Source organism: Salvelinus namaycush, chromosome 1 (genome assembly GCF_016432855.1).
Source record: "Salvelinus namaycush isolate Seneca chromosome 1, SaNama_1.0, whole genome shotgun sequence".
NCBI lineage: Eukaryota > Metazoa > Chordata > Actinopteri > Salmoniformes > Salmonidae > Salvelinus > Salvelinus namaycush.
In genome coordinates, this window is record NC_052307.1 from 52,420,146 (window position 1) to 52,446,477 (window position 26,332).

Sequence of the window (26,332 nt, forward strand, 5' to 3'; positions counted from 1 at the left end):
ACACACACACACACACACACACACACACACACACACACACACACACACACACACACACACACACACACACACACACACACACACACACACAAGCAGGATGCCACATGCAGACACAAACACACACACACTAGGCATAGTAAGGTGCTCAGCTGTCAAATCCAACTCCCCACCTTCCCAAATCAGCTCCATTAACCCCCCAGTCATCTATTAAATTAGACTGATCTCATTTGAGACCCCCCCCCCCCCCCCCCCCCCCACCACACACACACTTTACCCTGAAGCCACTTCAGCCCTGCTATATTATGCTAACGCAGTTATCCACCACTTTCCAACTATCCCAATTCATGCAAACCAAAACCAGTAACCACATTTATCAGGCATTCCTTCAGGGGGGGCTTCTCCATATGTACCCCCCCCCCCCCCCCCCCCCCCTTCCTCTCCTTCCCCCAACCCTCCATCTCTCTGCATTTTTTTTTCCCAGAAAGGAGTGGAACGCTCTTTGAAGATCAGTCGGGACTACCAACAAAGAAAGACTACTGGCACAAGTAGCAATGTACTATTAACAAAATAACATCCCTGAGAGATTAAAGTAAAAAAGAAATACTACACCGTTATAATTTAACTGCTTTTCAGACTCCCTCTCTCCACTCTCTCTTTCTTTTTCTCTCATCAACAACTGCCAATATGAAAAAGCTCTCTCACACACACCTTCTAGGGGTTTCTTTAATGAAAGGTGAAGGGCAGAGGTAAGAAAGATATGAGCAGGGCGGTAACGAGGCAAGGTCGAAAGGTCAAGATGGGTCAGTGCATGGTGAGAAGAGGAGAGAGACTGGAAGCTTTCATCTCTCACCTTAGGGGTTAGGAGGTGAGGGAGGAGAGGAGAAGAGGTGAGGGCTTAGCTGAGGGGTGTGAGAGAAAGAGAGAAGGAGGGGGAAACAGAGGTCAAACGGTGGGAAAACAGGAAATCACTCACACCTGCAGATTGAGGGGAGTTAACACTGCAGTCTTACTTAGCTTTACTAACCCGACTAACCCGACAAAGAAACAACATCAATGGGGTTCCACTCTTTCATACAGGAGCCCTTTTCGGTCTCACACACCCGTCCGCTTCTCTCCCCCACACATACTCTCTATCTTAATAGTGTCATGCCTCCATCCATTTCCCGCTGTCAGTTATCCACCTTAAACCCCTCCCTCCTTCTCCCTCGCTCCTTCTTTCTCTCCTTCTTTCTCTCTCTCTCTCTCTCTCTCCCAGAAAGAGGTCAAACTGCTTCCCTGTTATCTATTTCCAAGGTCACAAGGACACAAATCCAACCATTTTGTAATTTGACCCAATGTAAGGACATCTCCCAATGATGCGGTAGAAATGGTATGTGTGTGTGTGTTTGTGTGCCTGCGCGTGTGTGTAGTGTCCTACCTGTCAGCGTCTCCCTGGCCCGTGGAGGCGTTGCGTTGGATGGTCTCTCGTACCGCCGCCATGCCCTCAGGTAGACGGTTGAGTCGCCGCGTGTACAGACTCAGACCGCCGTCCGTCATGTAGCTGAGAACAGAAAAGGGCAATGGTCAACATTAGACAACGCAACGGATTTCAAAGTCTAAGCTCACGTTAAAAATGACACACCACTTAGATTCACATCCCTTTCGATGGAATACAGTTTTTCATGTCAGCTTTCAAGCCGGGAAGAAGGAATCAGAACATGGACCAACCCTTGGTCTAACACCCCAGAGAGCCAACAACTCCATCCCTTTCTGGTGCCTGGGCCGGACAAACAAGACGGACGTTCCTTCCTGCTCGAAATAAAATCAACAAGGAGAGGCAAGGACATCCATCTTGTTTGTCCGTCCCAGGCACCAGTCTCATCAATCAGGATTAAATGGCTGCTGGACGACTGTACCGGTCACTAACTCCACACCACTGGGGCTCTGTGCACGAACAAAGACACACACACACACACACACACACACACACACACACACACACACACACACACACACACACACACACACACACACACACACACACACACACACACACACACACACACACGAGCAGCTAGACCAGTACTTCCCCTACATTTCCTAGATGTTGTTCCCGGTGCAATGTTCATTTTGTCACTCTTTTTTTCAGATTCTAGTCTCTTAGTCATTTTGACTCAAATATAAATCAAATCAGAGTCACATTTTTGACATGCGAATAACGATTTAGTGTGGTTATTGTCAAAATGCCGAAAATAGCGGGCCGTTTGAGTCAACTAAACGGCCTTTCATTTTAGTAACATAACATGTGTCCTGCTTCCTTATTAAAGCTCGTGTTCCTAGCTCCAACAGTGCCGTAGTATCTAACAGTTCACAACTCTGCCGGGTTTTTTCACGCTCAACAGTTTCCTGTGTGTATCAAGAAAGGTCCACCACCCAAAGGACATCCAGCCAACTTGACACAACTGTGGCAAGCACTGGCGTCAACATGGGCCAGCATCCCTGTGGAACGCTTTCGACACCCTGTAGAGTCCGCGCCCCGATGAATTGTGGCTGTTGAGGGCTGCAACTCAACGTTCGGAAGGTGCTCCTAATGTTTGGTAAACTCAGCGTAGGTACGACACGAAACCAACCACACAACCACTGACTGTACACATACAGTACACCTCGCACATATACTAACTGTACAATCCCAGGGAGTCCCAGAGTAATCGTATCCTCAACCAATCATGAGGAGAGTCACAGGAACTGAACCAGCCAATGTGGTGTGAAAAATAGCCCTTTGTCTGTGCATAGACAGGTTATTGTTTTCATATAGTGTATGGTGAAGACACTTACAAACTGCAAAGACACAGAAGCAAAGACACAGAATAACGCACAGAGATGCATTGTCAACGTCCTACTAAAGGCTCTATCAACACACTGCCCTGAACACTATCGCTCTTGTTTTTTGTACAACCTTTCTACAACCTCTCTATAACATATCTTCAACTTCCCTATAACTTATCTACAACCTCTCTATACCTTCTCTACAACCTCTCTATAACACATCTCCAACCTCCCTATAACATATCTCCAACCTCCCTATAACATATCTCCAACCTCCCTATAACATATCTCCAACCTCCCTATAACATATCTCCAACCTCCCTATAACATATCTCCAACCTCCCTGTAACATATCTCCAACCTCCCTGTAACATATCTCCAACCTCCCTGTAACATATCTCCAACCTCCCTGTAACATATCTCCAACCTCCCTATAACATATCTCCAACCTCCCTATAACATATCTACAACCTCCCTGTAACATATCTCCAACCTCCCTGTAACATATCTCCAACCTCCCTGTAACATATCTCCAACCTCCCTATAACATATCTCCAACCTCCCTGTAACATATCTCCAACCTCCCTGTAACATATCTCCAACCTCCCTGTAACATATCTCCAACCTCCCTGTAACATATCTACAACCTCTCTATAACATATCTACAACCTCTGATTACACCAGTCTCTTCCAAGCCACCTGTCCCCTTTGCCCTTTTCAGAGACACACAGAGGTGAGACACTGTATGAGGGGAACAGGTGAACAAGAAAGCGGAGGATGACGATGATACTGTAATTGGCCAGGTTTCTTTCTTCGTACACCAATAAGTCCCATAGGAAGTGGTTCAGTCGAATAACAGCCACACAGAGGGGAGTTGTCTCCTACTCTCGTATGGTGTGTCCGCTCAGAAGCATTTGTCATTCCATAAACATCTCTAGAATAACCTGGAATCTATGTACTTTACTGCAGAAAGCTAAATCGGCGACATCGTGCAAACATTTGAGCTTCACCTCTCACGTTATACGGCTACTGGCCAGGGTTCTGCTCAAATTGCATTTAAATTAACTCAATTCCGGAAAAGAATTTCGATGCCTGAACCAAAAAACAACTCAGTTTTGTATGAGGGCTTTCCAGTTCATGCACAGAGTTCCCACCCAGTGGAACAATAAATAGACCCTAACTCTGCCACTGACGAACGCAGAAGTGCCACTCTCACTAAAAACCAGGTAATAGCAATGTCAAGGTGTTACATGCTCAGTAACTCAGGACGACATCTCCGAATCAAACACACAACTTCATCCCCACTCATCTAAAAACAGATAAGACAAACTGGATTGGTTTCAAAATCACAAGACTAACTTTCCGGTTCACCCACCACCGGGACGTACCTTTTCGCCTCGCACATCTTTAACGGCGCGAGTCCAACCTAAAACGAACGTCTCCGGGTGAGTTAAGATCCCCCCTCGATAAAGATCAGAATGAACCGTTCAGATCAGAATGTGTGTGTGTGTATTCCAAATATTATATGTAGCAACAGTGTGTGTGTGTGTAAGTATCTGTGAATATGCAGTATGTGTGCTTCTAGTGTGTGTTCCTCGGTGGGTGCTCAGTGTTGGTATGCGGGCTTCTTCTGTTAACTCCACATGCACCCACTCACTGAAGGCTCTGCCTCTGCCTGGCTGTCTGGTGGATAGGGGTGAAGAGGGGAGGGGGGGGGGGGGGGGGGGGGGGGAAGAGGGGAACACCATACCCCCAAGCCAGTCAGAGCGCGAGTTGAGGGGGAGGGGGGTATCTCCAGGGGCCAGAGAAGCCGAAAGGGTAAGAGAGGGGGGGGGGGGGGGGGGGGTTCAGTGCTGCCTGAGATACTTCATTCTGACGCAGAGTGATCAGAAGGCTCATACATCACGTTGTCGTGTTCGGGCACTTCACTAAAAAGCACGACATCAGACACACTTCACATACCCAGGTTAGGAGCCACAGCATGAACCGAGGATCAAAACACCTCCGGTCTTCATAGCCGTTTCACCACCAGGTGCTAACCTCTCACTTTCAACCAATTCAAAAAATTCGATATATCATTTTTTTTACTCCTCCACAAGAATATAATATATTATAAAAACACCTTTACACACCTGGAATGAGATAACGAAACGACAACTGTAAGTCGCCTGTAAGTCCAACTAGATGGGCAAGTGACAAAACTAGCTATATCGTAAACATTTATGATAACATTTTGATTTTTTGGTCTTAAATTCAAGGTTAGGCATAAGGTTAGGTTTAAAATCTGATTTAAGAAGATACATTTTATTAAAAGGCAGTGTTTGTGACTTTGCCACTTGCACAGATAATGACTACTCTGTAGGTGGGCGTGGAATCCCACTGCCAACTCATCCTCTATGGTCAAACCTATAATACGTGCTTTAATCAGTTAGCTGCTAACGCAACCTAGCATTGGTGGCTAACCATTCAAGGCCTGGGGAGGAGACTAAGCTATCAGTGTCTGTTTTCAATGGTTAAGACACAGGGAGGCTCCACCATATTACCACACACACACACACAACCCCACAACCCCCCAGGCTACAGGCGTAATCTGGTCACTTGAATAAGGGCTCATTTCGACCATCAATCACCCTGTTCCGAGGCCGGGACCACACACACACACACACACACACGCACTCCTGTGACTATAGTTCATCCTCAGAGCCTTTGTGTGGTTCCTTTATATCCACTATGTCATCATAATTCTCTCACATGGCCAGGCTAGTGGTACAGAACATGATGCTGGATCTAAACTCTGCACAGCACCTGATCACTCATCTCTCTACACTACAGCACTACGGCTTTGGCTGGCATCCCACCCAATCCCGAAGTATAGATGTAGGAGATCATACTGCACTAGCAGGGGAATGGTTGGGGTCTTCATAGCACTCACCTGCCCAGGTGTGTATGTGTGTGTGTGTGTGTGTGTGTGTGCGCTTGGTTTGAAATAGGTTATCTGAATGCTTCAGGGGGAGCACTTAACCCCACCCCTTTCAGAGCAGGTGGCTCTGCGGAAGTGAAATGGAGCGAGAGAAACTTGGCGCTTTTTTGGTTCATATAACCGTCGATTCCATCACCTTTTTTTTTTTTTTTTTTTTTTTTTAACATGGTGGGGTCGTGATTGTGTCGGGTTGCGGGCCCAAAAAGTTTGGAAACCCTTGAATTATGTGATCTAAAGAAGGCTATTTTCCTTCCTCTTGAGACTTTTTTGGAACGTAAGGATTTTTTTGTTGCTTTTTGATGTTTGACTATAAAGTATTCAAATATCCGTCCTTAGCTACTCATAGGTCCGTTTTTATCTGGTACATATCTTTCTGTTACCCCACGAAGCTGCATTCAATAATTTATACATAGTCTGCTCCCTTGTGTCTTAGTCTCTCTCTCTCATTTTGGCCGTTCACTCTCCTGATTCTGGCATCAGCAGCAGAGTTGGCTCCCAGTGTGTAAATTCATATGATAATAATGATGACAGCATTGGTTTAAATTGCAGAGTATGACAGCCAAGGTATGCAGGGGGCCTGTTACAACATGGAAACTGACTTCAACATGGGCACTGACTAGAAAACAAACAGGTTATGAGGTTCAACTCTACTGAATTGCGAAGCTTCATACAGTTAGCGTCTGATCTGGACCCATGTTCATGAAGCGTCTCAGAGTAGGAGTGCTGACCTAGAATCAGTTTTGCCTTTCAGATCAATAATGAGAATACAATTATATGGGCAGGGAATACCTGATCCTAGATCAGCACTCCTAATCTGAGACGCTTTGTGGATACGGGTCCTGGTCCCCAAAGGACATACAGTGCATTCGGAAAGTATTCAGACCCCTTCCCCTTTTTCAAATTTTTGTTACGTTACAGCCTTATTCTAAAATGTATTGAATCGTTTTTTCCCCTCATCAATCTACAGACAATACCCCATAATGACAAAGAGAAAACAGGTTTTTAGAAATTTTTGCAAATGTATTAAAAATAGAAAACTGAAAACCTTATTTACATAAGTATTCAGACGCTTTGCTATGAGACTCAAAATTGAGCTCAGGTGCATCCTGTTTCCATTGATCATCCTTGAGATGTTTCTACAACTTGATTGGAGTCTACCTGTGGTAAATTCAATTGACTGGACATGATTTGGAAAGGCACACACCTGTCTATATAAGGTCCCACAGTTCACAGTGCATGTCAGAGCAAAAACCAAGCCATGAGGTTGAAGGAATTGTCCGTAGAGCTCCGAGACAGGATTGTGTCGAGGCACAGATCTGGGGATTGGATACCAAAAACATTCTGCAGCATTGAAGGTCCCCAAGAACACAGTGGCCTCCATCATTCTTAAATGGAAGAAGTTTGGAACCACCAAGACTCTTCACAGAGTTGGCCGCCCGGCCAAACTGAGCAATCGGGGGAGAAGGGCATTGGTCAGGGAGGTGACCAAGAACCTGATGGTCACTGACAGAGCTCCAGAGAAACAAGATTCTCTGGTCTGATGAAACCAAGATTCAACTCTTTGGCCTGATTGCCAAGCATCACGTCTGGAGGAAACCTGGCACCATCCCTATGGTGAAGTATTGTGGTGGCAGCATCATGCTGTGGGGATGTTTTTCAGCAGCAGGGACTGGGAGACTAGTCAGGATCAAGGGAAAGATGAATGGAGCAAAGTACAGAAAATCCTTGATGAAAACCTGCTCCAGAGCGCTCAGGACCTCAGACTGGGGCGAAGGTTCATCTTCCAACAAGAACACAACCCTCAGCACACAGCCAAGACAACGCAGGAGTGGCTTCAGGACAAGTCTCTGAATGTCCTTGAGTGGCCCAACCAGAGCCCGGACTTGAACCCGATCGAACATCTCTGGAGAGACCTGAAAATAGCTGTGCAGTGACACTCCCCATCCAACCTGACAGAGCTTGAGAGGATCTGCAGAGAAGAATGAGAGAAACTCCCCAAATACAGGTGTGCCAAGAAGACTCAAGGCTGTAATCGCTGCCAAAGATGCTTCAACAAAGTACTGAGTAAAGGGTCTGAATACTTAGCCTAGAGGGACGGCAGGGTAGCCTAGTGGTTAGAGCGTTGGACTAGTAACCAATCTTTCACATAAGTTTTACATAAGTTTGAATCCCTGAGCTGACAAGGTACAGATCTGTCATTCTGCCCCCGAACAAGGCAGTTAACCTGTTCCTAGGTCATCATTGAAAATAAGATTTTTTTCTTAACTGACTTGCCTAGTTAAATAAAGGTTAAATAAAACTTATGTGAAAGTTCAGTTTAATTTTATTTATAAAGGTGCAAAAAAAATGATTCATTATGTCATTATGGGGTATTGTGTGTAGATTGATGAGGGAAAACAACAATTTAATACATTATTTAATAAGGCTGTAACGTCACAAAATGTGGAAAAAGTCAAGGAGTCTGAATACTTTCCGAATGCACTGTATACCATCTCAAAAAGCTACTACAGAATGTCTTACAAGTCCTCTCACAACAACAAGAACAACTGTATTTTTCCCTTCGTGCCACATTACTGTTGGCTATACCATGTTCACATAGGGAAGATTACAAATACACTGGCGCCCTCTTGTGGCATGACAGCCACTTACAATACATTGATTCCCAAACCTATGAGAAAGGGCGCAAAACCAACCAAACCAGCCCCAAAAGGGATGAGTAGCAATTTGCAAAACACCATTACAGTTTTTTTTACCCTGTCATCACATGCTAGTTCTCTCAGAATACTTACCCACTGGTGACATCATCAGGGCGCGCCGCGTTCTTGCTCAGCACATCCCCGTCACTCATGTAGCCCGTCACCTCCATGGCGATGCCCTCCAGGTCAATATCCTCCCCTCTCCCCCCCAGATCCATACTGAGGGCACCTCCCCGCCCCGCCAGCTGTCTCCGTAGGGGGCCAGGGTACAGGTAGCGCCCCCCCTGCCCTCCTCCCGAGGCACGACCCCCGTAGCCGTTCCCCGTGGAGGGGGCGTCCCCCGCCTGCAGGCGGGGGCTGGACTGGCCCATTCGCCATGACGACAGGGAGGGCCGGGAGGAAGTCAGGCTGAGGATGCTCCGCCCACTCCCGCCGCCGCTGCCACCGCTGATCTCCGTGGTGACGTTGCTATCAAAGGTCGTCTCCAAGGTGCTGGGGGAGGGAGGGAGAGAGGGGGGGGGAGAAGCGGGAAAAAAGACTGAGCGTAAGGCTAGACATTAGCTCAGCAGCATTGAACTGGACTCGACTAGACAGTGGGTAAGACCTCTCCAATTGTGCGAAAAGGAGAGAGCAAGCAGCAGGGAGAGAGACTGGGTCAGGAGCTTGAATCAAAATCCAAAGACAAGTCCACCGCTCCATCCAGCCACTACTGGATCAAAGACACTCTCATACAGGGGGGAGATCATGCTGAAAGAACCAGACACAAGACACAGTCTAGTGGATTTTGGAGAACAAGCCCTCCATTACATACACACTAGAATAGAGCATCAGACAGACAAGTCTCAAACCGCAAAAGTTCATCCAACTTAGTCCTTTATTCTATTTCTATCTGGCAACCCTGGAGGCCGGGACACATCCCCAGTGTCAGACTCGTGAGTTATTAGTGACACTACATGGCCACTAGGTGGCAGTCATGTCCCACTTAAGCCGCTCTCCAGCTTCAAAATTAGACCGTTGTCCTAGTGGACCACCCATTAACACGACCGCTAGTTAAAACAGACGTGCTAACTCACTTTTCCTTTTACATTAACAGCCTGCTTTGGGGATTTTTTTTCACAAGAGAAAGTGTTATGGATCATTGCTAAGAATAGCTTTATTGTGATCACTATTGTGGTCTCTCTGTAGGAGCTGTGTATGTTACGTCTTAACGGATGTCAGTGGATACACAGAAACAGAATGTGGAATTGAAACTGGTATCTGTTTGGCTACTTGGCTGGACATGGTCCATTCTCATTGCAGGAGGCTCTTACCTGTGTGTGATCTGAGTCCCCCGTAGACTGGACATGGTCTCTTCCAGGTTCTGGCGCAGGTCTGCAATGTTTTTAACAGTCCGCAGCCGCCTTGTCTCTGGATCTTCTGCTATACAGAACAAACATTGTGACTGAGTACATAGGCACTAGCGGTGCGCGGATCAACTGCCTGTTCACCCACACCCGCCCTCGATTGCTAATAACCCATCAGCAACCACCAGACTATATGTGATAAAGTCAAAGTCTGAGGCCCACACGCGACCCTAACCCGCTAATATAGAAAATGCGCTGTTCTTGCTACAGTCAGAGTCAACTCCGACGTCCTTTGTGCCTCCATGGATACACGTTAACTTTTTCTCCCCGTTCCCCAAAAAACCATTTGGCAATTGGAGTGTAGGCTATTTTGCGAGCGTACAGTTAGGTCCTAAAGCGTAGGCTTTACACACTAATGCTATATAGCCTACAATAACGAAAGAAAAGCCTCAATGTAGCCTATAGATATGAATTATATTTTTATTGATTTTTTAAGGTATTGTTTTAACTTTACTCAACACGCCCGCCACCTGCCCGTCATCAACACAATATTTAATGACCCTAAACTCGCCCGCTCCGTGGATTTAACTGAAGGGACTGCGGGCTATGAGTCAACCTGCGCTTCACTAATGGACACAACAAAAACCACAACTGAATTGAGAGTGCATGAGCCAGAAAGGTATGTTTCCCGTCAGATAGAATCAACCCTAGTCGGATTCACGTGCTGTTCTCTTCAAACTAACACCCCCCCCCACCCCCAAAAAAATGGCCCATGTAACTTCTGTACAGTTCAGACACATAATCAATCGCCCATCAGCTCCTACAGACAGAACTAGTCGATGGCCTACCTGAAAGGTCCTCAATGGATGGCTGGCTGGCTTTAAAGGGGATGTTTTCTCCGCCCCTTCCTCCTGACCCTGCCTCTGTCGCCATGATACCGTCCACGTCCGTTTGTGACCTAGGTGATAGGGAAATTCCTAGCAAACAGCTTGCAGATTCCCACTAATGATCAGTGACTAATGACTTATGGTCCTTTCAGACTTTCTCAGGATACTATTACAGATTCACAAAGGATTGACAAATGTTAAAGTTTACAGTTTTATCAGTCCAAAGTATGTGTATTACTCACCTGTACATAAAGGGTGCTACAGTGGCTGTGTTGGGGTGGCTGTGGTGCTGCTGGGGCTGAGGTAGCTGGACGCTGACTGTGTTGCAGGCTGTGCTCTGTGTAGCGCCACCACTACCACCATCCACCACCGGGGCGGCGCTGTGGCCCTGTTGTGAGGCCTTGCCCTCTGTAGAAGCCAGACTAGAGGTAGAGCTAGAGTGCCTGCTGTCCCTGTCTCTGTCTCTGTCCAGGTGTCCGCGTTGCAGGACAAGACCCCCTCCCAACCGCATGCTCCGGGGACGCTCCCCACCCTCCTTCCCCCCTGCCGAGGGCACCTTCCCCCCTACCCCTGAGGTTTTACCCCCTGGCTTTGGTATGCCGCTGTGTGCAGGGACAGAACTCTCCTTCTTGGCCACTTTGCTCCCTTTGGGTATGAAACTGCCGATTTTAGAAGTTCTCTTATTGGAGGAGGGTTCCGTTTCCATTGCGACACTGGTAGTCGCTTCCTCCTTAGGCTCCTCCCCCCTGAGTTCCATCCCCTCGGTGGCAATGTGTTTCCCCGCCTCTTTCCCTCTTTCCCTCTCTTTCTCCTTCTCCTTCTCCTTCCCCCTCTCCTTCTCTTTCTCCTTCTCCTTCTTCTCTTTCTCTTTCTCCTTCTCCAGTCCTTTCACTGAGCTCTTTTTAGCAGTCATAGCTCTGCTGAACGTGCGCTGAGCGATTCCCCTCAGTGCGATCTTGGGGCTGCTGGTTGTTGTGGCGCTGGTAGGGACATGGGCTGAGGCACCACCGTGGGTCGTCCCGTTACCGGTCCCGTTGACGCCGGGCCGGGTGTTCCCCTCTGCCTCCTCCAGGGAGCCGGTGTTGGACCCTGCTTCTGCCCGCTCTACTTCACCAGCCCCGAGCTGCCGGGCGTGGGCACCGCTGTCCGCCTGAGCCCCCTGATTGCTGGAGGACGAGGACTTAAATCCACCTTTACTGTTAAACAGCTTGAGCTTCTCCAGCATAGACTTCTGTTGGATGACTTTAGGGGGGGGCTCGGTGGACGAGCAGGCCTTAGAGGAGGTATCCTTCTCCTGCTTGACAGAGAGCATGGCTGAGGAGGAGGAGTGCTTGGAGCTCACAGACTTACTCCTCCACGGCTTGCTGCTGGAGTTGGGGTGGGGGATGGCCGAGGAAGAGGAGGAGGAGGATGGAGGGACGGGAGCCGGGGTAGAGACGCTGTTGGCGGATGTGCTGATGGTCACCGGGGACGACGGAGCATGCTCAGTCATCACCGGAGTCTGTGAAGTCATGCCCTCTGACGGTTCTGTGAGGAAGAGGAAAAGGAGAGGATGAAGAGTTGGAAGGGATGAAAAAAAGGGATGAGAGGAGGAAGTGAGAAGCGGATAACCGAGAGGGGAGGAGAATAGGAGCGAGAGGGGATTAGGAGATGAGGGGAGTGAAGAAGAAGAAGATGAAGAGACGGGAGAAAGCAGGAGTGGGAGAGAGGATAAGGAGAGGGGAAAGGAGAGAAATAAGAGATGGTTAGATAGAGCAATCCTCATAGACCCCACACTAACTGTCCATATAAGGTCTTGCACTGTGGAAAGCTTGAGTTAGCCTGTGTTGACACAGTCTGAACGTGTCATTACTTAGCGCCAGCGAACCCACGACACTCGGATAACTATTAGAAACCTTGGACACTAACAATGAGAGTGCCCATCATAAACTGTTTATAAAAACAATGAGGGAAAGCCCTTTAAAGTTTGACCTAGGAATTTGAGCTAAGATAGAACACTGCTACTGACACCCTTGGGAGGTTTGGACTTATATGGACTGATTCTGGTCATTATCTTCCAATTCACAGACAAAGACTTGCTCTATCCAAAGTCTGTATTCTGAACTACTGTGGAAATGAGCTGGCTTAAACACAAAAACACAAATATTTTCATTAAATTGGACCGTTTTGTCGAAACGAAGGTTTTACATAAGACACGTCTGTTTTACTGTTACAGAGCACACAGAAACCAAACACAAAGCACTTTTTAAAAAGTTTATATTTTGTTACCCCTCTAAATCAATCATGTTTGACTTACCAAAAACAGTCACAATCAAATCCAAAACCAACATAGATACAGAACTCATAGCTAAGATGTTCTTCCTCAAGAGACTACTACTGTACGGTACAAGAAGAGTGTAGTTATTGTTGTGTGCCTGTAGAGACTCCAAGTGCCAACTTACTGCTAGCAATACTTTGAATATTCAAAGCCAAACTGCCAAACTGCCCTTGTGGCCACTCCCATGCCCAACCCATAAGTCAGCCAGTACAGCACACGGACACAGCAAAACAGAAGCCACTGTCCTGCTGCACTTCCAAATACCTTCACAAACACGGCCTATTAAGTAATGATCTCGAATTTCGTCCGTTGCAATTCCTTTTCAATACACTCTTAGGGAAAAAGGTGCTACCCAGAACCTTTAAAGGTTCTTCGGCTGTCCCCATAGGAGAACCCTTTTTAAGAACCCTTTTTGATCCAGGTAGAACCCTTTTCAGTTCCAAGTAGAATGCTCTCCACATAGGGTTCTACATGGAACCAAAAAGGGTTCTCCTATGGGGACAGCCGAAGGACCCTTTTGGAATCCCTTTTTTGTAAGAGTGTACCATCTCTTCGTACAGTGCAGTATGCAACCCCTTTTTCAGTATACTGCATTAACATGACTCGAAAAACACTTGGTAACTCCTTAAACTAATCTAAATTTAATATTCACACATTTGGGCCTCATTAAGGAAGTATTTACTAGGAATATTAAACACTCCACATCTTTATGCCACATACCAGTTTCATCACATTTATTCCTGGTTTTTAAACACCTTTCATGCCCTAATTGCTTTTCATGCCCCTTTCGTTTCCCCCCCAGTTCAGTATTTAGCAAGCGCGCATTGAAACAATGCACCCATTAGGAAGTGTTTAGGGCCCAATTAGCCGTGCTAGAGGTTAGCCAGCGGAAAGTGGGTCAGGTTGCTAATAGCTGGCTTCCTATTGAATGAGAGAGAGAGGATCGGCGGTAATTACAGAGGAGGTAGAGGAGGGAGAGAGAGAGAATGAGAGACAGCGAATGAGGAAGAGCGAGGGATTCAGACTCACTGAGGCTGGGATGTGGGAAAAGGGGAACCTTTGAGAAGCTTACGTCATGCCAACAGAACGGTCTGTGCCCCAGAGGGAGAATAGGGGGTGAAAGCAGCTTGGGTTTTGGTTGAGAAGTGGACATTGTGGTTGGCTTGGACAGTGGACACAAGAAACACACAGAGCATTTCTGGGGATGACCCAGAACCAGATGACTACCTAAGATGCCCCAGTTTGAATGAAAAGGAGATCCACATTTCGCATCCTGGGTCAGAAGTGAAATTGCAATGAACCCCTTTGTCCCTCACAGTTGTCAATAAAGTTGTATTGAATTCAATCCCCTTCTTATGTCACACAATTGACTTGTGTGCCTGTTTTAGACACACACGTGATGTATCAATGCACATAAACACTCACCCCTGAGCCACTCACATTCCTTCTCCCTCTTCCACACCTAAAGATTGCCACACAGTGAACTTTTGTCTGGTCCAATATCACAAACACATGGACTGCTGACATCCCACTCGTAAGAGATCATAGACCCCCTGACCTGGCTACTAAGATCACTGTGACAAAAATAGAACTCCACCAACACACACACCTTTGTGCCTCGATATGACTTGTGTATTCTCGTAGTTTACACAGGACCCAGGTTTTAGTGTTTAAATCTTAACTACTCAATTAGTGCAGTCAATTAGTAGTCTGAAATCTGAGTCTGACAGACAGAGAGAGGCCCTCAGGACTTAACCACAGACCACCAGTGAACTTCCTGCCATAACCCAACTCTGTCTCTCTCTCACACACACACACACACACACACACACACACACACACACACACACACACACACACACACACACACACACACACACACACACACTTCTACTCTAGTCTACACAGCCTCTTTCATACCTCTGTTAAACAATGGATTAAACCAAAAACTAATCTACAGTACATTTGGAAAGTATTCAGACCCCTTGACTTTTTCCACATTTTGTTACGTTACAGCCTTATTCTAAAATTGATTAAATTGCAATTTTTTTCCTCATCAATCTACACACAAAACCCCATAATGACAAAGCAAAAACAGGTTTTTAGAAATGTGTTAAAAAACAACTGAAATATCACATTTACGTAAGTATTCAGACCCTTTACTCAGTACTTTGTGGAAGCACTTTTGGCAGTGATTACAGTCTCGAGTCGAGACAGCCTATAGGGAGGAGGTCAGAGACCTGGCCGGGTGGTGCCAGAATAACAACCTATCCCTCAACGTAACCAAGACAAAGGAGATGATTGTAGACTACAGGAAAAGGAGGACCGAGCACGCCCCCATTCTCATCGACGGGGCTGTAGTGGAGCAGGTTGAGAGCTTCAAGTTCCTTGGTGTCCACATCAACAACAAACTAACATGGTCCAAGCACACCAAGACAGTCGTGAAGAGGGCACGACAAAACCTATTCCCCTTCAGGAAACTAAAAAGATTTGGCATGGGTCCTGAGATCCTCAAAAGGTTCTACAGCTGCAACATCGAGAGCATCCTGACTGGTTGCATCACTGCCTGGTACGGCAATTGCTCGGCCTCCGACCGCAAGGCACTACAGAGGGTAGTGCGTACGGCCCAGTACATCACTGGGGCATAAGCTGCCTGCCATCCAGGACCTCTACACCAGGCGGTGCAGAGGAAGGCCCTAAAAATTGTCAAAGACCCCAGCCACCCCAGTCATAGACTGTTCTCTCTACTACCGCATGGCAAGCGGTACCGGAGTGCCAAGTCTAGGACAAAAAGGCTTCTTAACAGTTTTTACCCTCAAGCCATAAGACTCCTGAACAGGTAATCAAATGGCTACCCGGACTATTTGCATTGTGTGCCCTCCCAATCCCTCTTTTACGCTGCTGCTACTCTCTGTTTATCATACATCCATAGTCACTTTAACTATACATTCATGTACATACTACCTTAATTGGCCTGACCAACCAGTGCTCCTGCACATTGGCTAACCGGGCTAACTGCAATGTGTCCCACCACCCACCACCCGTAAACCCCTCTTTTACACTACTGCTAATCTCTGTTCATCATATATGCATAGTCACTTTAACCATATCTACATGTACATACTACCTCAATCAGCCTGACTAACCGGTGTCTGTATGTAGCCTCGCTACTGTTATTTTTCACTGTCTTTTTACTGTTGTTTTATTTCTTTACTTACCTATTGTTCACCTAATACCTTTTTTGCACTATTGGTTAGAGCCTGTAAGTAAGTATTTCACTGTAAGGTCTACACCTGTTGTATTTAGAGCACGTGACAAATAATCTTTGATTTGATTTGAGTCTTATTGGGTATGACGCTGCAAGCTTGCCACACCTGTATTTGGGGAGATTCTCCCATTCTTTTCTGCAGATCCTCTCAAGCTCTGTCTGGTGAGGCAGTGTAGCCTAGTGGTTAGAGTGTTGGACTAATAACCGCAAGGTTGCAAGATCAAATCCCTGAGCTAACAAGGTACAAAATCTGTTGTTCTGCCCCTGAACAAGGCAGTTAACCCACTGTTCCTAGGCTGTCATTGAAAATAAGAATTTGTTCTTAACTGACCTGCCTGGTTAGATAAAGGTAAAAAATAAATGTTGGATGGGGAGCGTTGCTGCACAGCTATTTTCAGGTCTCTCCAGAGATGTTCGATAGGGTTCAAGTCCGGGCTCTGGCTGGGCCACTCAAAGACATTCAGAGACATGTCCCGAAGCTACTCCTGTGTCGTCTTGGCTGTGTGCTTAGGTTCACTGTCTTGTTGTAAGGTGAACCTTCGCCCCCAGTCTGAGGTCCTGAGCACTCTGGAGCAGGTTCTGACTAGTCTCTCAGTCCCTGCCCGCTGTAAAACATCCCCAAAGCATGATGCTGCCACCACCATGCTTTACCGTAGGGATGGTGCTAAGTTTCCTCCAGACGTGACGCTTGGCATTCAGACCAAAGAGTTCAATCTTGGTTTCATCAGACCAGAGAATGTTGTTTCTCATGGTCTGAGTCCTTTAGGTGCCTTTTGGCAAACTCCAAGCGGGCTGTGCCTTATTTGTTTTTGTATGTTTTCTTTTTCTCCCCAATTTCGTGGTAGCCAATTGGTAGTTACAGTCCTGTCCTATCGCTGCAACTCCCGTACGGACTCGGGAGAGGCAAAAGTCGAGAGCCGTGCGTCCTCCGAAACACAACCCAGCCAAGTTGCACTGCTTCTTGACACAATGCCCGCTTAACCCGGAAGCCAGCCGCACCAATGTGTCGGGGGAAACACTGTGCATGTGGTGACCGTGTCAGCGTGCATTGCGCCCGACCCGTCACAGGAGTCCAAACTGAGCAATCGGTGGAGAGGGGCCTTGGTCACGGATGTGACCAAGAACCCGATGGTCACTCTGACAGAGCTCCAGAGTTCCTCTGTGGAGATGGGAGAACCTTCCAGAAAGACAACCGTCTCTGCAGTACTCCACCAATCAGGCCTTTATGGTAGAGTGGCCAGACAAAAGCCACTCCTCTGTAAAAACATACTCCTCTGTAAAAAAATAAAGAACTTGAGTTCTTAGTAATTTGAGCTTGTTTACATGGAAACATGGGAGAGATGTTCCACCAACCAGTTCACCTGTGAAACCCAAAGCAGTGTCCTCTTATGGAACAGGCAGTGTGTTCCTGCACGATGGGACAGGAACATCCCTACCGGCCAAACCCTCCCCTAACCCGAACGACGCTGGGCCAATTGTCCGGCCCATGGGTCTCCCGGTCGTGACCGGCTGCGACAGACCCTGGACTCGAACCACGATCTCTAGTGGCACAGCTAGCACTGCAATGCAGTTCCTTAGACCACTGCACCACACGGGAGGCCCTGTCATGTGCCTTTTACAGAGGAGTGGCTTTTGTCTGGCCACTCTACCATAAAGGCCTGATTGGTGGAGTACTGCAGAGACGGTTGTCTTTCTGGAAGGTTCTCCCATCTCCACAGAGGAACTCTGGAGCTCTGTCAGAGTGACCATCGGGTTCTTGGTCACATCCCTGACCAAGGCCCCTCTCCACCGATTGCTCAGTTTGGCCGGGCAGCCAGCCCATGATTTTGGAATGAGATGTTCGACGAGCAGGTGTCCACGTACTTTTGTAGTGTACTCTCTCTGTCTTTCTATAATCTCTCGGTCCCCCTCTATTTCTGACTCTCTGCCTCTCCCCTTTCTCGCTCTCAACTTTCTCTCTCTGGGGTCGGGTCCTACCCTGAGCTGCCCTCTGTCCTGATAACATCACAGGCTTCTGGGATATCCACCCTTTTCACGGATCATCATGCCTGTGTGTGTGTGTGTGTGTTCCACTGTGTCTGTTCCACTTTGTCTATATGTGCCAGTACCAAGTGTACAATACAAACGTCCTCAGCGTGTGTGTGTGTAGCATGTGTGTACGTGCGCGCGCATGCGTGTGTCAGAGACATGTTTGTTCAGCACAGCCACTTCAAAGGGCCCATGGTTTCCCCACAGCGCGTAATGGCTTAACCCCGTCCCAAACTAAACCCGGGAGGCAAACACGGTCGAGACCGCAACGCAACCGAACGCAAAAACAAGCTTAAACGCATTAGAGGGGCTAGCATCGGCTGACACCGTGTATGTAGCCCACTTGACCGCTTTCACGGTCACAAGACTAATTTAGATCACCTGTCAGTCAGTACTGACCTGGACATTCCCTGCCTATAGAAACATATAGAGATAGACGTAAAGTCTAAACATAAACCCATGACTGAGCCTAGGGGGGGGGAAGGAGCAGTATCATACTTATAGACATTGTATACAGTTTAAAATGACGCGCAGCCTAAACATATGATGATGAATGTGTCCAGATTCAGGAAGAGCCTTTTTTAGCAACATACAGTAAGGTACTGTATGATACTTATAGAAATGGCTTAGGCGTATTTCCAGGACTGCCCAGAGAGCAACCATTTTTAGCCACACACAGTTGTCTTGCCAGAAAAACCCTCAAAATAAATAAATGAATAGACCGCTAGAAGTGAATTGTCGTTTTTTTTTTTGCTTTATATGTTCAATTGCTCAGTTTAACGGAGTATCATGTAATATAGCCGACTTCTATCGAGGAGTACAATAAGTAATTTGTTTAAACTGCTTACTCATATCCCCATGTGGGACAGCCAGTCTTTATTTGGAGTGAAGCTTTTAAAGTTCCTCCACATGAACACGCTCGAACAGAGAGGCTACAGCTCAGCGGCTGGCCATTCATTCAGCGCTGTCTGCACTGTGCGTACACTTTCACATGTGTGCATGCATGCATGCACACCGCGCACGCACACACACACATACAAGAGTAAGCACCCACACGCACATTCACATAGAACGCACATACACACACACACACAACACACTCTCTCTCTCTCTCTCTTTCAATTCAAAGGGCTTTGGGAAACATACGTTTACATAGATAATAAACAAAATGTGAAATAAATAATACAAAAATGAACAGTAAACATGACACCCACAAAAGTTACAAAGGAACAGAGACATTTCGAATGTCATATTATGTCGACATACAGTGTTGCAACGATGTGCAAATTGTTAAAGTACAAATGAAATGTGAAATGTGGACCTTTTTTAAAAATTAATATTATCTCTTCACGTATTTTGGAACGCTTAGTGTGTTCCTTATGAGAATGAGAAAAAGCACTGTGGTCTCCCATATTCTGCTTCTTGCCAGTTGTTAATTCGCCACATGAAATGGGTTCCTCGGATTTGTGAACATATTCAGAACTATCTGAACATAGACTTCAGAGACTTTGACCTGATTCCTTTGGAAATTCATCTCTTTAGCCAGCAGCAGCAAACACGATAGATTTGTTCTGAGTGTATACTACTGAATGATAGATAGGTTGTAGTTGATAGTCGAGGGTCACTCTGTGTTTTTAGTTAGTTTAACTCTTGCCATTGCCTTTTACACTACTGATTCTATGTCATACTATAAACACACACAACTGTAATGTCAGGACTCTTGACTGGGCCACTCCAGAAGGCGTATTTTCTTCTGTTGAAGCCATTCTGTTGTGATTTACAATTCTCTCTCTCTCTCTCTCTCTCTCTCTCTCTCTCTCTCTCTCTCTCTCTCTCTCTCTCTCTCTCTCTCTCTCTCTCTCTCTCTCTCTCTCTCTCTCTCTCTCTCTCTCTCTCTCTCTCTCTCTCTCTCTCTCTCTCTCTCTCTCTCTCTCTCTCTCTCTCTCTCTCTCTCTCTCTCTCTCTCTCTCTCTCTCTCTCTCTCTCTCTCTCTCTCTCTCTCTCTCTCTCTCTCTCTCTCTCTCTCTCTCTCTCTCTCTCTCTCTCTCTCTCTCTCTCTCTCTCTCTCTCTCTCTCTCTCTCATCCCTGAATGTTCCCGCTAATAAACGTGTTGCTAATTAAGTCAAATGTTGTATTAAAACAGTATGTGATTCAAAAAAACACAAACTAAATCACAAAATGTCAAATATGACTGAGTCAGACATGGCTCGAATCCTAACTCTCATACAAATCTCAGCTTGGCGTGCACTCATCTCAAGTTGAGTTTCAGCACCTAGTGAGGCTAAGAGGAGATAGATAGATGACAAACCTCAGGAGCCCTGTTGTATCACTGTCCCAGTAGAGTAGAGACCAAAAGAAGCTGAGAGCAGAAGCCAGGGTCCCAAACTCTGACAGACGTTCCACAGAGTGCAGTCTGAGTGGAACTGTTGTGCAGGACTGAGTTGGGTGAGGGGGGAGGGATTTGGCAGACACTCAACAGGGAAGGCAGGGGTTAGGGGGGGGGGTGGGTGATGATTCCGAACCCTCCTCCCCTCCCTACCTGCCGTCTGTCCCTCTGCACCCTTCACATCACATCACCCTCTCTTTCTCTCTTCTCTCCATCTCTCTCTCTCTTTCCCCTCCATCTCTCCAGCCCCCATCGTTCATACAGTCTAACGCAGGGGAATGAATTGAGACTGTGGAAGACAAACACAGTGAGTCTAGAAACAACCGCGGTAGACCAGCTGAGTGGTGACAACAGCGCAGAGAGGCTACGTCAAACCTCTAACTAAATACACAGTCAAACAGATTCACCGTGGCTAAACACAGAGGAAAATAGAGGCGTATTAAGTCAATACAGTAAACAGATTGTCAGTCTCTCTGAATACAGTGACAGTAGATAGACACCAGTCACACTGTAATTGCCATAGAAATATAATTCTACTTCTATGGTAACAGCCCCTGGTGGCTGTAGAGAATGTACAACGTGAGTTCGATGAGAAGACTAGAGGCCGTGTGATAGTAAGGTTCACACAGGGGTCAAACTAATAAAAACAAACTCGGCTGAGTATCATTTTAACCATGTTTTTTTTTCTCTGTAGGAATAATGCCATTCTTGTCTCACCCCAGACAGTGTGTCCTGAATGACGATTGATTTAATTTTGATTTGTGTGACCACACACTAACGCGTACGCTAATAATCGGGAAGCAGGTACAGGGAGTGAATATTTAATAATGAATAGAACATAGTGCAAAACGAGACACATGAAAAGCGTACAGACAAGAAACAAACAATAACGCCTGAGGAAAGAACCAAGGGGAATGACAGATATAGGGGAGGTAATCAGGAAGGTCATGGAGTCCAGGTGAGTATCATGAGGCACAGGTGCACGTAATGCGTAATTATGAGACAACTGGCGACGTGACCGTACCCCCCCCTGATGCTTGGCTCCTGCCGCCGGATGACGCCGACCAGAGGAATGGTCCCGGGCCACCCCCAGGTGGTAAGGGTAGGCAACAACACATCTGCCACGCTGATCCTCAACACTGGGCCCCCTCAGGGGTGTGCACTTAGTCCCCTCCTGTACTCCCTGTTCACCTACGACTGTGTGGCCAAACACGACTCAAACACCATCATTAAGTTTGCTGACGGCACAACGGTGGTAGGCCTGATCACCTACAACGGTGAGACAGCCTATAGGGAGGAGGTCAGAGAACTGGCAGTGTGGTGCCAGGACAACAACTTCTCCCTCAATGTGAGCAAGACAAAGGAGCTGATCGTGGACTACAGGCCCCCATTAACATCAACGGGGCTGTAGTGGAGCGGGTCGAGAGTTTCAAGTTCCTTGGTGACTACATCCCCAACAAACTATCATGGTCCAAACACACCAAGACAGTCGTGAAGAGGGCACGATAAAAACCTTTCCCCATCAGGAGACTGAACATTTTTGGCATGGGTCCCCAGATCCTCAAAAAGTTCTACAGCTGCACCATCGAGAGCATCCTGACCGGTTGCATCACCGCCTGGTATGGCAACTGCTTGGCATCTGATCATAAGGCGCTACAGAGGGTAGTGCGTACAGCCCAGTACATCACTGGGACCAAGTTTCCTGCCATCCAGGACCTATATAATAGGCGGCATCAGAGGAAAGCCCATAAAATTGTCAGAGACTCCAGTCACCCAAGTCATAGACTGTTTTCTCTGCTACCGCACGGCAAGCGGTACCGGAGCGCCAAGTCTAGGACCAAAAGGCTCCTTAACAGCTTCTACCCCCAAGCCATAAGACTGCTGAACAATTAATCAAATGGCCACCGGACTATTTACATTGACCCCCCCTCCATTTGTTTTGTACACTGTTTATTATCTATGCATAGTCACTTCACTCCGAATTATCTCAACTAACCTGTACCCCCGCACACTGACTCGGTACCGGTACTCCCTGTATATAGCCTTGTTATTGTTATTTTATTGTGTTACTTTAAAAAAATATATATTCTTTTTTACTTTTGTTTATTTGGTAAATATTTTCTTAACTCTTCTTGAACTGCACTGTTGGTTAAGGGCTTGTACGTAAGCATTTCACGGTAAGTTCTACACTTGTTGTATTAGGCGCATGTGACAAATAAAGTTTGATTTAATTTGATTGATTTGGGGACCAGGAGCGGGCCGGTCGCTTCTGCTGAGGTGCGGGAACCTGTAGAGCCGGCTGATGCGCGGGAACCTGACGAGCCGGCTGAGGCATGGGAGCCTGACGAGCCGGCTGAGGCATGGGAGCCTGACGAGCCAACCGAGGTTAGAGAATCTGTTGAGCCAGCTGAGGCATCCCCAGTTGCTTTGGCAGGGGCACTTGGACCCGACGTCACCAGTAAAAAATTAAAATAAATATCCCTGTTGCTTCCTCTTGGTGAGGCGTTATTCTTTAACGTGTACGCTAATAATCAGGAAGCAAGTACAGGGAGTGAATATTTCATAATAAATAGAACATAGTACAAAACAAGAAACACGAACAGTGTACAGACATGAAACAGAAACAGAGTCAATAATGCCTGAGGAAAGAACCAGGGGGAGTGACAAATATAGGGGAGGTAATCAGGAAGGTGATGGAGTCCAGGTGAGTGTCATGAGACGCAGGTGCGCGTAACGATGGGGGCAGGTGTGCGTAATGATGAGACAATTGGCGGCGTTGAGCGCCGGGGGGGGGGGGGGGGGGGGGGGGGTGAGGGTAAACGTGACACACACCAACTAGATGCAGGCCAAGCAATGGTAATTGATTTAGGAAATTGATTCAGGGCACATCATATGACATAAAGCTTGGAGGCCTGGAGATGCTAAACGTGTTTAAGTTAATTAAAGGTCAATTACCGTGAGACCGGCAGACTTTTGCATGACATTAACCAGAGGACAAAATGTCATGATCGCCACAGCCCTAGTCATGGGTCATTCACAGTGTCCTGCTATAGGCAAGCACCTTCGAGGTTAGACAGAGCACAGTGCATAGCGGTCATACCAGCTAGAGGTCATGGTAACCTTTATAGCGCAACACTAAATCTAACACACCTCTATAAATCACACACTGTCACCTCACCTTGTAACCCATATCAATGTCATTTAGCGAGGAGACATGCAGCACACACACTCTCTATAGGTCAGTGTCACGTGCATACACACGCAGGCACGCACACACACACATAGTGTTTCGACTGTCCTCGTAATACACAGTGCTGAAGCTTCTACTGTTCATTTCTGTATCCCAAAGCTCCCTTAGCCAAGATAGAAGAATCACATGACCAGCCAGGTAAATAGGTGAAGCATCTGGCACCATAAATCATATCAAGTTTGACTCATAACATTGTTTATCTAACGAATAACCTTTTATGCCCTCGACATGGGCAACAAAGACGAATACTCCATTTCGTGGCCCCCCGACTCACATCGCAGTAAAGTGCTTCAGCACTGACGCAGTGCGTTGTGGGTGGAAGAGGGTGTCTGCACTCAGGGACCTGTATCCACAGAGCGTCTCAGAGTAGGAGTGCTGATCTGGAATCAGTTTAGCCTTTTGTATCATAATGAATAATATTATACGGACAGATCTTAGATCAGCACCCCTCCTGTAATATGAGACGCTTTGTGGATAGGCCTTGATCTATTCTGAGAAAGGGTGACTCCTATGGCCTCCCACACTATAACGGCCTGATTAGGGTAGCTGCTATACTCACAGACATCATCATCCACATCATGACCAGGACAGACTGTCAGCGCTTAATGACTTGGCAGGTGGTCTAGACATTTGGTCCTTTATGACTGTGCATGTGTCTGGAATTCAACCTTGGGCAATATGGCCCACTCAAAGCCTGATCCATGACTCGAAATACGATCAAGACGTGTGTGTGTGTGTGTGTGTGTGTGTGTGTGTGTGTGTGTGTGCATACATTGATCGTATTTCGAGTCATGGATCAGGCTTTGAGTGGGCCATATTGCCCAAGGTTGAATTCCAGACACATGCACAGTCATAAAGGTGAGTGTGTGTGAGTGTGAGTGTGCGTGTGCGAAGGGCAGACGTACCTTTGTGCAGGTGAGCGGCTGGTTTGGTCTTGTCTGTGAAGCCCTGACTGCGCCGGTTGCCGGCGGCGCCAACCGACCCGCGAGGTGTGATGTCACTGCCAGCAGTGGACACCCTCGCACTAGGGCCTGGAAGTCTGAGAGATAGAGAGAGAGAGAGAGAGCAATAGAGCGTTTACACTCAATGGCACAAACAGCAAGGTTTAGGCAATACATTCATTAAACGTCCAATATTTTCCCACCTATCTGTAACCCCATATTATTATATTGTCCCACCTATCAGTAGCCCCGTATTATTATATTGTCCCACCTATCAGTAACCCCGTATTATTAGCTAATCTCCTGTGTAGCCGTAGCCAGGAGTCAAAGTCAGCATTCTACACTCTATTCCAGCCGGGTCTGTCTCTCACGTAGGCCTATAAATTGCTAATTCAGCATTAGTGGAGGAAACATAATTCTGTGGCTGTTCGGCATTGGTTTGATAAATAGATTATGACCGGTAGTTCAATACCGGTGTGAAAAATCGCAACTCTTATTTCCTTCTTGCCACTCTGAGTGACCTTAATTTTTTTTAAATATATATATATATATATATATATTAAATCCTTAACATGACCAGGTAGGACTGCATGGGCTTTTGTTAGTGGGAGAATAGGTCTAGCTCAGACTGTTTGTTTATTAAGTGTTTATTAAGTTCCTGTCTGACAATAAAGACTATGATGACATGAGCGTTCTGAAATGAACACACTGAAAATGTTAGTGTATAAACAATATATTTTTTATTTTTTATTTTACATCCATTTAGCAGACACTTCCATTGAAAGGGACTTAAAGTCGAACTACTTGCGATGCAGACATTTTACGTACGGGGGATCCTGGGAATCAGACCCAGTATTCTGGCATCGCAAGAACCATGATCTACCAACTGAGCTGCAAAATGTAATACCCGATTTAATTCCGAGGGAGATGTTAAGTCACAGGCTTCACTGCTAGCCTATTCATGATATACACCGTTTACAATTCACTGATGAAAAGTGTTCTGTCCGTTCTCGTTCAGGATGTGGCCACATTAAATCGTAATCATGAAATGATCGTAATGTCACCTGTGCTCCCCTTGGCTGCACATCAAGACAGTTTTCATTCAAGTCGAGAAAGTATGAAAATAAAAAAAATGCAGATTAAAAGGAAAAGCAGTGGAGGAGAAACGCATTACAATCTGAAAAGGAGAAAAACACCATGTATTGTATTGTATTGAATGTATTTATGCCCAGCTGAATATTACACATGCTGTTACACATGCTGACCAGAGGGTGGGGCTATTGCATTGTTTTTTTAGGTCAATTTGACGGAGCAGGTGCAAAAACTACCAGGGATGGACAGCAGGCGCTCTCCACTGGGTCTGCAAAAAGCGTGTGTTTCCTGTTTTCATGTATACAGTATATTCCACCTAACTTCTGTTTCCCATGAAA

General features: G+C 46.6%; 1 protein-coding gene across 1 annotated transcript in view; it reads right to left on the reverse strand.

Moving 5' to 3' along the window:
* LOC120052059 (neuron navigator 2-like) overlaps positions 1-26,332 on the reverse strand; it is a 115,902-nt gene that overhangs the window by 48,228 nt on the left and 41,342 nt on the right. The window contains exons 6-11 of the mRNA XM_038998924.1: positions 24,867-25,000; positions 10,954-12,238; positions 10,673-10,782; positions 9,792-9,900; positions 8,575-8,973; positions 1,418-1,540 (exon numbers count right to left, since the gene is read on the reverse strand). Coding sequence (XP_038854852.1) covers positions 1,418-1,540; positions 8,575-8,973; positions 9,792-9,900; positions 10,673-10,782; positions 10,954-12,238; positions 24,867-25,000 — 2,160 coding nt within the window. The remainder of the gene's footprint in view (positions 1-1,417; positions 1,541-8,574; positions 8,974-9,791; positions 9,901-10,672; positions 10,783-10,953; positions 12,239-24,866; positions 25,001-26,332) is intronic.